The sequence below is a fragment of the Sturnira hondurensis genome, unplaced genomic scaffold (genome assembly GCF_014824575.4).
Source record: "Sturnira hondurensis isolate 20B ecotype Veracruz unplaced genomic scaffold, ASM1482457v3 Scaffold0006437, whole genome shotgun sequence".
Lineage (NCBI taxonomy): Eukaryota > Metazoa > Chordata > Mammalia > Chiroptera > Phyllostomidae > Sturnira > Sturnira hondurensis.
The window spans coordinates 11030683-11043932 of NW_028079068.1; the positions used below are offsets into that span (position 1 = coordinate 11030683).

Here is a 13250-nt window from a genome sequence, read left to right on the forward strand (position 1 = left end):
ATGCTATGTATCTTCTTCCACCATCAATATTAAAATGATTGCACTAAAATTCACCAATTTTGACACTTTAAAAAAATGCATGCTGATATAACAGCTGTTACCATAAAATCTAACAAATATGTTTTGAATGAAGTTAAAGACAACTAAACACTACGAGAACCATTATATGGAAAAAAAAAATGTTAACGGACTCTTTGGCCAACTTGATATAATAAAGCAAACTACAGGGAACCCAGAAAGCTTAAACAGAAAAGCTCAGCGAAGTTGGACCCAAGGAAGCACACACCAAGGCACATTAAAATTACATTATCCATGATTAAAGACAAGGAGAGAATCTTAAAAGCAGCAAGAGAAAAGGAGGCAGTTACCTACAAAGGAGTTCCCATGAGTGTCAGCTGATTTCTCAAAAGAGACCTTATAGGCAAGAAAGGGATGGAAAGAAGTATTGGAAATCATGAAAGGCAAGGACCCACATCTAAGATTGCTCTACCCAGCTAAGCTTTCATTTAGAATGGAAGGGCAGATAAAGTGCTTCCCAGATAAGGTCAAGTTAAAGGGGTTCTTCACCACCAAGCCCTTATTATACAAAATGTTAAAGGAACTTATCTAAGAAAAAGAAAAAATATGAACAGTAAAGTGACAACAATCTCACAACTATCAACAACCAAACCTAAAAATACAAAAACAAAAACTAAGGAAACAACTAGAACAGGAACAGATTCACAGAAATGGGGATCACATAGAGGGTTCTCAGTGGGAGAGGGGAGAACAGGGGAAAAAGTACAGGGAATAAGAAGCATAAATGGTAGGTACAAAATAGACAAGGGGAGGTTAACAACAGTATGGGAAATGCTGGTGGGGGTGGGGTACAGGGTGAAGGGGAATAAAGGGGAGAAAAAAATTGGACAACTGTAATAGTACAATCAATAGAAAATATTTAAAAAACTTTCTTCAAAGCTCACTTAGAAGCTGATAAGCCAATCTTGCAGGGAGCTGTTTATCCAAAAATCAAAGGCCACTGAAGAGAGACAGAGATAACATATATTTTATCACAGGTAAAGGGTGGTTAAGAAAGAAACCACAAACTTCAGAGGTCTAGACTAAGTGGGTAGTTTAAATAAATAGGAAGAAGCTGTCATGGTAAAAAAACACGACTTACGAAGAATGTGGCCGTGTGTCTCAGAGGCATTCCAAATATGAAACTTCTGTGAACTGTTCTTGCCCCTATGAGGTCTGTTCTGGCAGCCCTATATCAGAATCTGGGACCAAAACCATGGCACTGAGGCTGAGAACAACTCCTTGGGTTTCCTCAGAGCCCCTCACACACGGGGGGGTGGGGGGGGTGGGGGGGTGGAGGTGTGTGAGGAAGGACATTCTGTGGCCAGTGGTCCTGCCACTTCCTTGAGTTAAAACCCACAGTGCCCCCTCAGGGCACATCCACAGTGAGGGGCACATCCATAGTGCCCCTCAGGGCATTGTGAGGAGGGTGTGCTTGAGCTGGCTGCCCACACTGGACACCTAATGTGTTCTAATTCCCATGTCAGTGTGTTCTAATTCATTCACAATTTATAAAAAAAAAACAAAAACAAAAACAGGAAGAGACTTGCAAATCTAGCCCATTAGCTTGGGGGAAGCCTCAGAAAGATTTTCTAAAATGAATCTAAGGTGAGCAGAGACCTGCGGTTTGGGGCAAAGACACACTGTCAGTGATGAAGAATCACTTCTTAACTGCCATATCTCTGCCTGAGAAAGGGGGGGCTGTCAGAGGGGGTTCCCACAGTAATGAGGATTAGTCTTACAGGAACGCGGTCTCCAACCTTTCTGGCACCAGGGACCAGTTTTGTGGTAGATAATTTTTCCACGGACGGGGCAGCGGTGGGGTGGGGAGGGATGGTTTCAGGATGATCCAAGTGCATCACATTCAAGCTCACCTCCTGTCATGCTGCCCACTACTGGTCTGAGGCCTGGAGGCTGGGGACCCCTGTTACAGGTAGCGGGCACTGTTCGCCCCAGGGCTGCCCATCACATGATTTCCAAGCATTTCTCTTGAATTTCAAATGACCACACCATTTAGACTCTCTCTCCTGCATCCGGATCCTGCCACTCTCCACTATTCCGCCGGTCAGACACCCCCCCCACAGGGCAGAGGTAGGGGTGAGGAGCCCAGTCTTGAATGGTGCTGCCTGCCACCACTGCTACTAAATGGCTACTGGGAAACGCCAACAGGGTGACGAGATGGCATTGAAAAATGGACAGTGAAATGCATTTTTCTGGGAAAACCACAAGAACAGGACTAGAACTGAAACATCTGGCACAACCAAAGACAGGTGCTGGTATTGGAAGACTCCCACAGACAGGAGCCATCAAATCGCTGTAAGCTTCCCACTCCTTCCCCCGATGCCCGCCAGGTGGAAGGCATCCCAGACGACCTTTCACGGACTCGGAAAGAACCTTCACACGGAAGAGGTGGACAAGGAAGGGAAAAGGAACCCTCAGGGGGAAGGAAGGCCTAAGAAGTTAGTCCAGAGGTCTGAATTCCAACTATACTCCACTGGCTCTCATTAGCTCTGCACAGAATGAGCCTGATCCTATCCAGGATAATTTCCCCTAGTCTCATCTGTGTTAAAACTCCAATGAAGGAAGAGTAAAAAGCAATGGTAAAAGGGAGAAGTGAGAGTACCTAGAAGGTGAGCATCATTTCATTTAACTTTGACCTGTCCATCCAGAGGCAATCAATGGGCCCATCATACAACAGCTAAGATATATATACCAACATCTTTCTTTTCTTGGCACAGAAAACCTAGCTGAGACAGTGTGTGCTAAATACCTCAGTTACGAGGCTGCACCGTCCTTAGACCTTCTTGTCAAAAGGTAGTGCCACCACTAGGACTGTCCCTCCCTCACCTCTTGGTCCCAGCACCACGCCAACGCATGCACAATGGTCTGACCGATGTTAACTAGGGAGCAGGAGAGCCGTTAAAACATGCCAAACAAATACTATTTTCATAGATGTCTTTATTTCTTACTCTTTCAGTCAGAGAAAAATTTGAACAACTTCAATCTCTGCCCCTTTTACCCTAAAATATTCCACTACGTCCTGGAAGTCTCCTTTGATTCCTACTAGTTGGCCTACTGGCATTTAGGCCTCTTACCATCCTCGTCACTCTCCTCTGAACCTTCTGCAGCGTGCTAATGTCTGCCCTTCCGAAGAGAACGATCCCCGGATGGACTGTCACACTCCAGGCGCGCTCTGCGCCAGGCAGAGCCAGCACTCGACTCCGCCCCCTCTGGACCCTGTACTTCCTGGGTTATGACAAGGACTGCAGCCCTTCTGACAGCATCACAATGTTTACTGCTATTGTTTTATAAAAATCTGAGTTGTTTTCATTTGTACTGCATTTAAAACATGTTTCTTGTGCTCTTACCCATCTCAAAAATGTATTTTTTTTTACGCTTATATGTTCAGTAACAAGAACAGCTCTGTGAAGGCTGGAATTCCATCATATGCATTTTTATATTCCCAGCATAGTGCCGAGTGGAAATAAAATAGATTATTAAAATAGCCATGCAACTGAATGACCCACAAGCATGATGAAGCTCATTCTGGGGATGATTCACGATCTCAAGATGGGAGATAATCAGGCTCTACTCATAGGCTTGCACTTTCCTCCACATGACAGGACAGTGGGTGACAGTCTCGTGTGCCTGCAGACTGGGAGCTGAGGGCAGAGCCCCACACACTCAGTGGCAGGAGAGCTGAGAAGATTTACATGCCCGCACAAAGGCAGAGAGCAAAAGGACTGATGAGTACATCCATTTCTTTTAGGCAACTTGTCCTCAGGAGTAAGGATACAGCCTAAGTTGTTTTTGCCTAGACGAATCACAGCCAGCCTACAAAAAGAAAATGTTCCAGATCTCCTTGGATTCTCAAATACTGTCTTCCCTGGGAAGCCTTTTCCATTCCCCAATTAATTGTGCTTTTATCTGCACTCTCATGATGTTGCATCTACTTTTCATAACTCATTGCTATTTTTCCTTGTTCAAGTTTCTCATATGGTTGTTGACACTGCACTAAAAGCTACTCAAGAAAACAGAAACCAGCTCATTAATTTCATATCATCCATCATCTATTTAAAAACTGCCTTTCTTATAGTGGGTTTACAAAAATTTTGGCCTAATAAAGACAGGTGCTCCAAACCAGTTCTCGTGATGCTCTAGGATCTCCTGACAAGAACCTAATTTGTATAATTCATATAATGATATCTTTAACAGCAGGGAATTAGAACAGCCTTAGAAAGTTTCATGTCAAGTTGCCCATTTCCAGTAACGGGACCCAACTGAAAGTAAGTAGGCGGTGGAGACAGACTCAAACTGGGAAGTCCCAAGAGAAAGAATACCTTACTTTACAAATATCCATTAAGTTGCAATTCAATTAAAGCATCTGAAAGGAATTCATAAGTATCAGTAGACCCTGTAATTGCTTAATTAAGGATAGAAGCCCAGCAAATGCAACAACAATAATGGCCTGATTCATTATCACCTCTGTGATAGCAGAATGGAATTTCTCACTTAAACACACATTGGTTTTAATTGCTTAATTTGGTTAGGCTCTGGTAATCAATGGGGATCCACCATTCCTGGGGCCAGGAGATGAGGAGGATATTCCTGTTTACCTTTCCTCTGCTCTTTCATTAGAAGCTGATATTCCTGTAGGATGGAGACATTAAAGTGAGAGAAGGAAATGAAGTGCTTTCCTCAAAGGCATTCAGGGCGGGAGGACACACAACCAAACCTCTAGTTCGCCATCCACATATCCACTACCACCACCACTCGCCAAATCCCAGACATTTAGAACCTTTTCTCACTGCCTCCCTGTCATAATGCAGCCCTGCCATTTCCTAGTCTTCATCACGACTAGGTAACTAGTTAGTGGTAAGTCCCTGGCTGTGATGTACATGGGACCCCCACCCCTGCCAGGTAGTGCTGCCTTCTGGGTGGTTTGTGCTATGAGTTCCACACAAGGTGACTGACATCCTGTCTCCCCACACCAAACCTGCCTTGGTCCACAGTTCCTCATACATACTGCTGCCCGACCTTTAAAACACAGAAATACAAATGGGGTGGGCCCACTCAGTGAGTTAGCAGAAGACTCCAAATCTGATACGAGACTCCTAGACCACGTACACTGCATTGAAACCTCTGATTATTCTCTTCCATTTCAGGCATTTGGTTTACAAGCACTAACTTGATACCTGCTATGCTTAGCCAACAGGACAACTTCCTGAAATGTGCCCTCAGCATGACCCAGATACCCCAGAGCTAAGAAAGAAATGCAAAATAAGGAAATGTAATAAAAAGGTCGCAGTAATAAAACACACACTCCATGCCTGCTGGTGCTATTAAATAAAAATGTGACTCAAGGGCCAAGCTATTTACCAATATATGCTTCAGAATCCCTTTAGACAAAAAAACTAAGTAAAATGGACACACATGACAAACGAAAGTAAACTAAAAATAAAGACTGCCAGTAAACTGTTTTTGTTCTTATGAAAGGAAATGGAGTTCACTAAATACTAGATGAGGAAAAAGAATGCTTTTAAACAAATGCAGGCTGCCCGGGATCTTGACTTCCTGTTCACTCAGGACAAGAACTGACTGAGTGCCTCCGAGACTGCAATAAGCGTGCATAGGAGGAGGCCACAGCAGCAGGCGGAGGGACCTTGAGCGGTCTCAGCTCTGACAGGGTAAGGTCACCTGCTCACCGACCAAACCTAAGCCAGGTGCTCAAAGGACTAAAGGGCAAGAGCCTTCAGGAGGCACTAACCTGTTAGCTACAGCTGACGTTGCCCAGCCCCACCTGCTATCCCATCTGACCAAACAATCGTTCCACGTACAGGGGTGCAGGAACCATGACAGAGAGGCCAGCTGGCTTGGGCCAAATGCCACTCCCTATCAAGCTGTGGGGCCGTCTGCCCAAAAGAGGCCACGTAAAAATGGAAAGTGTCCACCCCACCTTGAAGTCCAGAGGGCTCTCCAAAAGTCTGGGATTAATGAGAGAGCGCATCACACACAGACTGCTGAACAATTATCTTGACTTTCCCCTTGAGAATCACAACCTCACCTCTCTCCTGGCTGCACACATGGGTTCCAGCCGTTCTTACTTACATGGTGTGGAAAGCCTCCCACAGAGAGCGGTGAAGCAGTGCCGTGAGGATCACTGTCTAGGCGAAAACTCCAGAGTGTGAATGTGTGCTTGTGTCTCCGCTCACCCTCTGCTTTGCAGGTGGTCTCAGAGAACCGCGGGGGCCGTCTCTCTGAGGACACTCTCCCCAGCCATGCCCTCCACCCATCTTATGCATTCCATCTCTTCCGGGTCAGGACTATCTTAATCATTTCCCTACATCCTTTCTTAGTTCCTTCTCCTCAGAAATCAGACTAGTACTCATGTTCCCTATGATATTTTCTCACTCCATCTTTTTTATATTCTCATTTGCCAAGATTTGTTGAGTTTTTACATTCTGTAATTGGTATTATGAAAACCATAGGTATATCGAATAGCTTTTCCAAGTATATGTGCCACATTCTGTCCCAACTTTGAGTAAGAATTAGTTATAAAAATACTCAAATTCTGACATCCTTAGAATGTTACCCTGACCCTTTGGGTTTCCTTTTCAGCATTCCTTTTCCATTCTCTGTTAGATTTTTGTGAAGAGTAGTCAATTTTTAATTCTGTTCCTTATTTCACACATTTATTCCCCCAACTGCCTATAATCTGCCTTTGGCTGAATCAACTTGGACAAAATTGTACTCACAAAGGTCATCTCTGACTTACTAATTGATAAATAAGAAAATGACTTCATATTTTTACCTACTTGATCTTTTAGGTAAAATCTCACACTGCTAAGTCCTTGGAATTCTAACTTCCCTCGGCTTCCAGAAGACTGCTCTCTTGGAGCTCTCCTTCTACTGCTCTGTGTTTTCTCCACCCATGTATGAATGCTTGGCCTACTCCCCATAGGCTGGGATTCTCCAGGGAGTTTATTCTTCCTAATTGGTCCTCTAGGCATGGAAATTGTTGGAACTGTTGCCTATCTGCTGATAGCTCCCCCCATGAATAATATGCCTAGGCCCCTCTGCTGACCTGGACATCCCCATGGATACCTTAAATAGTACATGCCTAAAACCAAACCAGTGATTTCCCCAAAAACCTATTCTTACTTTCGTGTTGCCTTTGGACATCACATTCTGTTCAATCACTCAAGGTTGGATGCTTTACTTTCTCCCCTACACTTCAACATCATCTCCTATCCTTGAACAAAAATATCCAGTCATTTCCCAAGTTCTCAAGTCTCCCTCTGAAATATTTTTCAATATCTTCCCTTCTCCACTACCAAATTTCAGGCCTCTATCCCTCTTGCCTCTTAACCGTTCTCCCAACCTCCAGCCCACTTAGTCCAATGTACCCACCAGAATGACGTTTCTTAACCCAAGACGACTAGCTCCTACCTGCATTTCCAGCTCCGCCCCAACACCCCTCTCCTCACTGTTGATATTCCACTGGTACTGAAGCGGACACACTGGGATATATCATACCCCTATAGCTTTGTACACGTTACTATCTCTACTTAGACCTTTCCTCTCCACCTCCTCATCTCCCCTCCCCCCACACTGCAAACTTATATTTGTCCTTCAAAACACAGCTCAGGTATCAAATCCTCGGGGAAACACTGGTTTCCTTGATCTTCAGCTAAATAACCAATCATTCCTTTTTTGTGCTGCTTCTGAGCCCTGCAAATGATTCTATGATCTCACCTAGTACCCAACACTGCAGTTGGTTTACCTGCCTGTCTTCCCTCTGGAGCTTCCTGAGACCTCGGACCCAGTCTTACCAGGATGATACGGCGCTCCTTGCTCTAAAGCCTCAAAGGGAAAAGCCAATCTCCTTCCTTTCAATGATCTTGCCCATGAGGAGGAGACTAGAACAGCTCCTTTTCACGATTTGTTTCCATCAGTAGATAACTATGGCTCTACAGTGGAGACTTTCACCTACAGCCAGCTCATACAAGAGTTAAGGACAGTTGTGGTTATGAATTCACAAAATTTTTGTGAGGGCCTGAGGAAGGAGATGCATGTACTGATAATCTACTTTATGGCAGGCTTGTTCTGAACCCTTTTCCTCATCTCATTAAACTCACAACGATCCTGAGAGACCTGACGCTCTTTACAGTTAACTGACGTATAAATGAGGCTTGCATTGGGTAAGTAATCTCCCCAGGTCCCTGCCTATACAAGGTAGAGCCATGATTCAAACTGAGGTCTGCTTTCTCTTATGACTTTTCAATGTCCTATATCCTTGCCAGGTTTCTAAAGAAACCAGAAGATGTATAATACAACTGCATATAGAATGGCAGGAGACAAATGTAAAAGCTTATATTTTAATCATGGATTTGCTTCTGTAATCTATCTTTCAGAAGCAAGTGAACTCAGACAATGCCTTTAGAGTTGTAAAGCTTAGAATAATGCCAAGGACACAGAGGACTGGCTGATGCCAAGCCGAGTGATCAGACGGCTTGTATTTAGGCAAAGTACAACTGAAGCTTCTGCAGGAAAACTCCTGCCCAGATACGTCCGATGTTCCGAACAGGCTCCATTCAGGTAGTTTTGAGTTTATAAGCCAGAATTACAGTGTTTTCTTCCCTTACAGATCTGTGGCCAAGTTTCCCAGAAAAAAGAATACTGCTTCTCTTTCACTCCCCCGGGTGAAGCTCTACAATGCCAAAAAGATGCTCTTGTTGGCAGGTGTTGAGAAAGGATGAGATGATATGCAGGGTCCGGCAGAAGTAAGGCTTGCCTGGGTGTGGTTAATGGTAGGGTACACGACTGCCTTGCACAAAATGGACAGCAGTTTGAACATTTCAGCTAAAATGTCATTGTATGATTGAGGGTGATATTGCTACGTGATAGAATTACATACATATAATTTTTTAATAAAAGTTTCTGTAATAAAAAAGGGGCCTTACTTGTGCCACACCCTGTATACCTCAAACTCTATAACAAGCAGTTACTGATCTAAAACTTCTCTGTGATAGAAATCTTTTTTAAAAAAAGATTTTATAGAGAGAGGGGAAGGGAAAGAGAAAGAGGGAGAGAAACATTGACGTATGAGAGAAACATCAATTGGTTGCCTCTAGCACACACCCCAACAGGGGACGGGGCCCACAACCCAGGTATGTGCCCTGACCAGGAATCGAACAGGTGATCTTTTGCTTTGCGGGATGACACTCTGAGCAACTGAGCCACACCAGTGCGGGTGGCGCTACAGAGCACCACCCACACAAATTTTAAGAGCACAAATGGCTGCACGAAAGGACTCTCGTACACTTCTATGCAGCCCCTCTGTACAACTCACATTCGCAAAAACACAAGCACTGCAGCCCTCCAGTGAGGTGTGATTTGTCACGGTCTATCTTTTCTTCAGCTGCCCTTGAGCTTCGTGTCAGGCTTCAATTAGTCCCTTCAGAAAGCCTGCAGAGCTGTGGAGTGATCATTAACCTCTTAAGAGTGTGCGAGAGCGCCTCAACCAGAAGTGACGGCCCAGCAGCAGCAGTGAGCTTCATGTGTCCAGTGGGTGATTTATCTCACACAACAAATCCACTTATTTGGGGACGGAGGGAGACCCTTAACCAGAGAAGAAACTACCAGTGCCTTCCAGGAGAAGGAGGCTGAGGCAAGCAGGCAGGGACAACAAGCATGGGGCCCATCTCTTCTCCGCCATGGCAAATTCTATCTGCGAATCCAAGAGCAGTGCTGAGTCAGCAGGACATGCAGTGCGCTTCAGGAGAACTCAACAGCATATCCCTTGTGAGGGAGTGAGTATCTCTGTGTGTATCGGGTGGGGTACAGGCTGTTGAAGTAAGATGACACTTTCTCTTCAAGACCACAGCTTCTTCAAAGTCCTGACTGGAACTAAATAGTTATTATTTGCCAGTAGGGAAGAAATGTGCTCCTGGAGTACATAAATGTACACTGCTCAAAGAACACAGTTCACACATGGTCTTGCTGGCTGTGAAATATTCAGCTACCAGAAAAGATAGAATAAGAAAGATGTACATTCAGTCAGCAAAGAAAGAAAGGCTTGCCCTAGTATGCCAACCTTAGTGCAACAGACAAATATGATAGACGCAGGAGCCTGTGAAGGTAATGTCACGTCTGGGCTTTCATGAAGGATCTGGACCCTAATGACATTTGAAAAGAATAAAAGAAAGACAACAGGCACTGCCTGGGGAGCTGTAAGGGCAGGGTGTCTCAGGTCCTCTGCCATCTGCTGTGACTAACACGGCGGGGTGGTCTACTCCAGATAGGGAACGCCAACCGTGAGAATCCTCCCGTCACTATGTTTCTATGTCTGCAATTCCTCTCTCTCAGGCTGGCGGAGGATACGTACTGTCTCATGGTCGGTGGAAACGAGGCACAGGAAGAGAGCCCAGTACTGGGTCTGCAGTGACACTGGGATCAAATCTAAAAATTTTGTGTTCAAATCTCAATCAGAGATGAAAGCACCTAGGTGGACTCCAGGTCCCAACTAAGACACAAGGGAAAGAAGCGCACGTGACCTCCAGGAAGAATTTTCAGAGTAACATGTAACACATAAGACTTACCTGCAAGCAAGAAGGTGATAAGGCAAGTTTCCTTTGGCAAATATAGCTTGAGACGAGAACCACTGAAGACATATTCCACCACAGCTTCAGAACGACCTGCCCGCTGGAGAAAGGGCAGGAATTGCTTTGCTTTCTGGGTATCCTGGTAGAGAAAAGAAGAAAGGAATCCTTAGAAAAGTAATGGGTTTCAGGTAAATGTTTCTTTCTCTCTGGTTTAGGACACAGTCTAGCAGACCACAGGAAGCTAAGCAAATAGCCCTATAAAATTAGCCATGTCTAAAACCATGACACAGATCAGATATCCATGTGACTTCCACGGAAGAAGTATAATTAATCAAAAGTTTCCAGAACATTCTCATTGACTCTTTGTTTCCCTCTACCCAGTTACTAAGCAATCAATGGATATACAAGTTAGGAAGGTGCTTTGAAATGAAAATTTCACCCCTTCTCTGGGACATGAGAGTTCCTCTTCCTGCCACAGGAAATGGAGAGAAGACCAATACTAACCTTTTATGGAGGTTAATTTAACCTTTAATTTTCATTAAGAAAACTAACTCTCAGGCTATGTGATACATTCCCTAAAGCCCTTTCCCAGGAAACCCAAAGGAGTTCATCTTCCGTCTTCAATGGGTTACACAGATTCGGAGCGCCCTGTTTCTCAGTGAGGAGATGAACGCAGCCCCTTTGGCACCAGTACAGCAAGCCCACTCTATGAGCTTTCAGGGATGAGCCTGGCCCTGGGCACATGGCTCCTGTTCCTGGTCTGGAAAATATGGCCAATCCTATATCATGACAGCATGAATAATTATAGAAGCCATAAAAACATGAAACTGTACAGCAGTTTTAAAATTTTTTTCAAGCACCCACACAAAGTGCATGCATTCTATCCTCAAAGGTACCAAATATGGACATGTCGAACCCCAGAGCTCTGAGCTACAGAGGAGCTAAGTAAGAGCCTTCCAATTCTTTTAGTCTCTCCAAGCTACTTAAACAGATGATACAGTAAGCAAGCATCAAAATATCACATCGCATATGCTGGGGTGACAGTCACTGGATGTCAGAATTTCTGAGGTTTTGAGCCCAGACAGGAGAACCGTAAACTCCCTTTGAGGACAGCAAGCCCTGCACGCGCCTGACGCCTGTGGCACAAGTCGTCTGCACTCCCAGCTCTTCCTTGCGAACTCCGCTCCTAGCAACAGGGCTATTGTATCTAAATTAATGCACATGAGGTAATGAAAATTTAACAAGCCATCAAGTATTTGAGAGTTTTCATAGCAGCCAAATGGGCTCTGCTCATTCAGAAGCAGTGAGGTAGGCTGGGATGAAAACAATATTTATAATAAGGAGATTCATCCTCTTCAAACAGATTCTCAGAGGAAAGGAAGGGCAGTCACCCACGTGCCATGTCTCTAAAGGCACACTAGTGAGAGGGAATGGCACAATGGGCCTTAGTGCATTGGAGACTCCCCCCAATAAACGCTTAAGAGACACATATTCCACTACACACACTCGGTGGGAAAAGGTCTTCCTGGCAGTCGGCTGAGGTCCAGGACAGCAGAGCAAGACAAATGCTCCATGGGAAAGAAAGGACTGCCTGATTAAACTCCTTTGGCCATACTAGTCTAAATCTGGGACGTTATTCACAAGCTGAGCCGGTAAGTCGATAATTATCAAATTGATTACTGCAAATCACAAGGCTACTTACTGTCTCTAAAGAGAAGACTCTTTCCCTTATGACTGCAATAATCTATATTCTTCCTCAACAGACTTTTGCTCATCACTGTTGTTTGGATATACTTATCCTCCCCCCGCCCTCCCCCAAAAAAGATGTGCACACATACACAGAAGCATGTATGCCTTTACTATAACACGACAAAGGAAGTTGTACCAGACTGGCCCTATTTTGCTGCACGACTACCTGAGAGACAACTGCTGACCCGTGACTGACATGGGTTTCAACTACATGGTCTACTTATACACAATTTTTCTTCAATAAATATGTACGGTATTATAAAAGTATTTTTAATAACACTTTATTTTTCTAGCTTATTTTATTATAAGAATATAGTATATAATACATATAACATACAAAATACGTGTTAACCAACTGTTTATGCTATTGTGAGCCTTCTGGTCAGCAGTAGGCTATTAATAGTTTGGGGGGAGTCAGAAGTTATACACAGATTTTTGACCATGTAGGGGGTGGGAACTCTTGACCTCTGCATTATTCAAGGGTCAAGAGTACTTACTCAGAATGAGATCAAGAAGGAACCTTATTCTTAGCCATGTAATCATCAGCCTCCTCATCAATACATATTCTAAAATTTACATTATATTTTATTGTTTATGCTACTACAGTTCCAATTTTTCCTCCTTTGCCCCCCTACACCCAGATCGCTGTCCATGTCCATGGGTCATGCATTTATAATATATTCTTTGGCTTCTATACTCCCTATGCTGTACTTTACATCCCTATGCCTATTCTGTAACAACCAATTTGTCAATACATATTTCTGGCTCCTTCTAAGTCTCAACCTATAACTTAACAGTCCTACTCGAGAAATAACATCTGGGAAGACAGCAAAGAGATTC

The 13250-nt window shown here is 44.2% G+C and overlaps 1 protein-coding gene across 1 annotated transcript in view; it reads right to left on the reverse strand.

The window, feature by feature from the left end:
- The window catches only part of SND1 (staphylococcal nuclease and tudor domain containing 1), a 422748-nt gene that overhangs the window by 139277 nt on the left and 270221 nt on the right, over positions 1-13250 (reverse strand). Inside the window, exon 15 of the mRNA XM_037049273.1 lies at positions 10659-10800. Within this exon, the coding sequence (XP_036905168.1) occupies positions 10659-10800 (142 nt within the window). The remainder of the gene's footprint in view (positions 1-10658; positions 10801-13250) is intronic.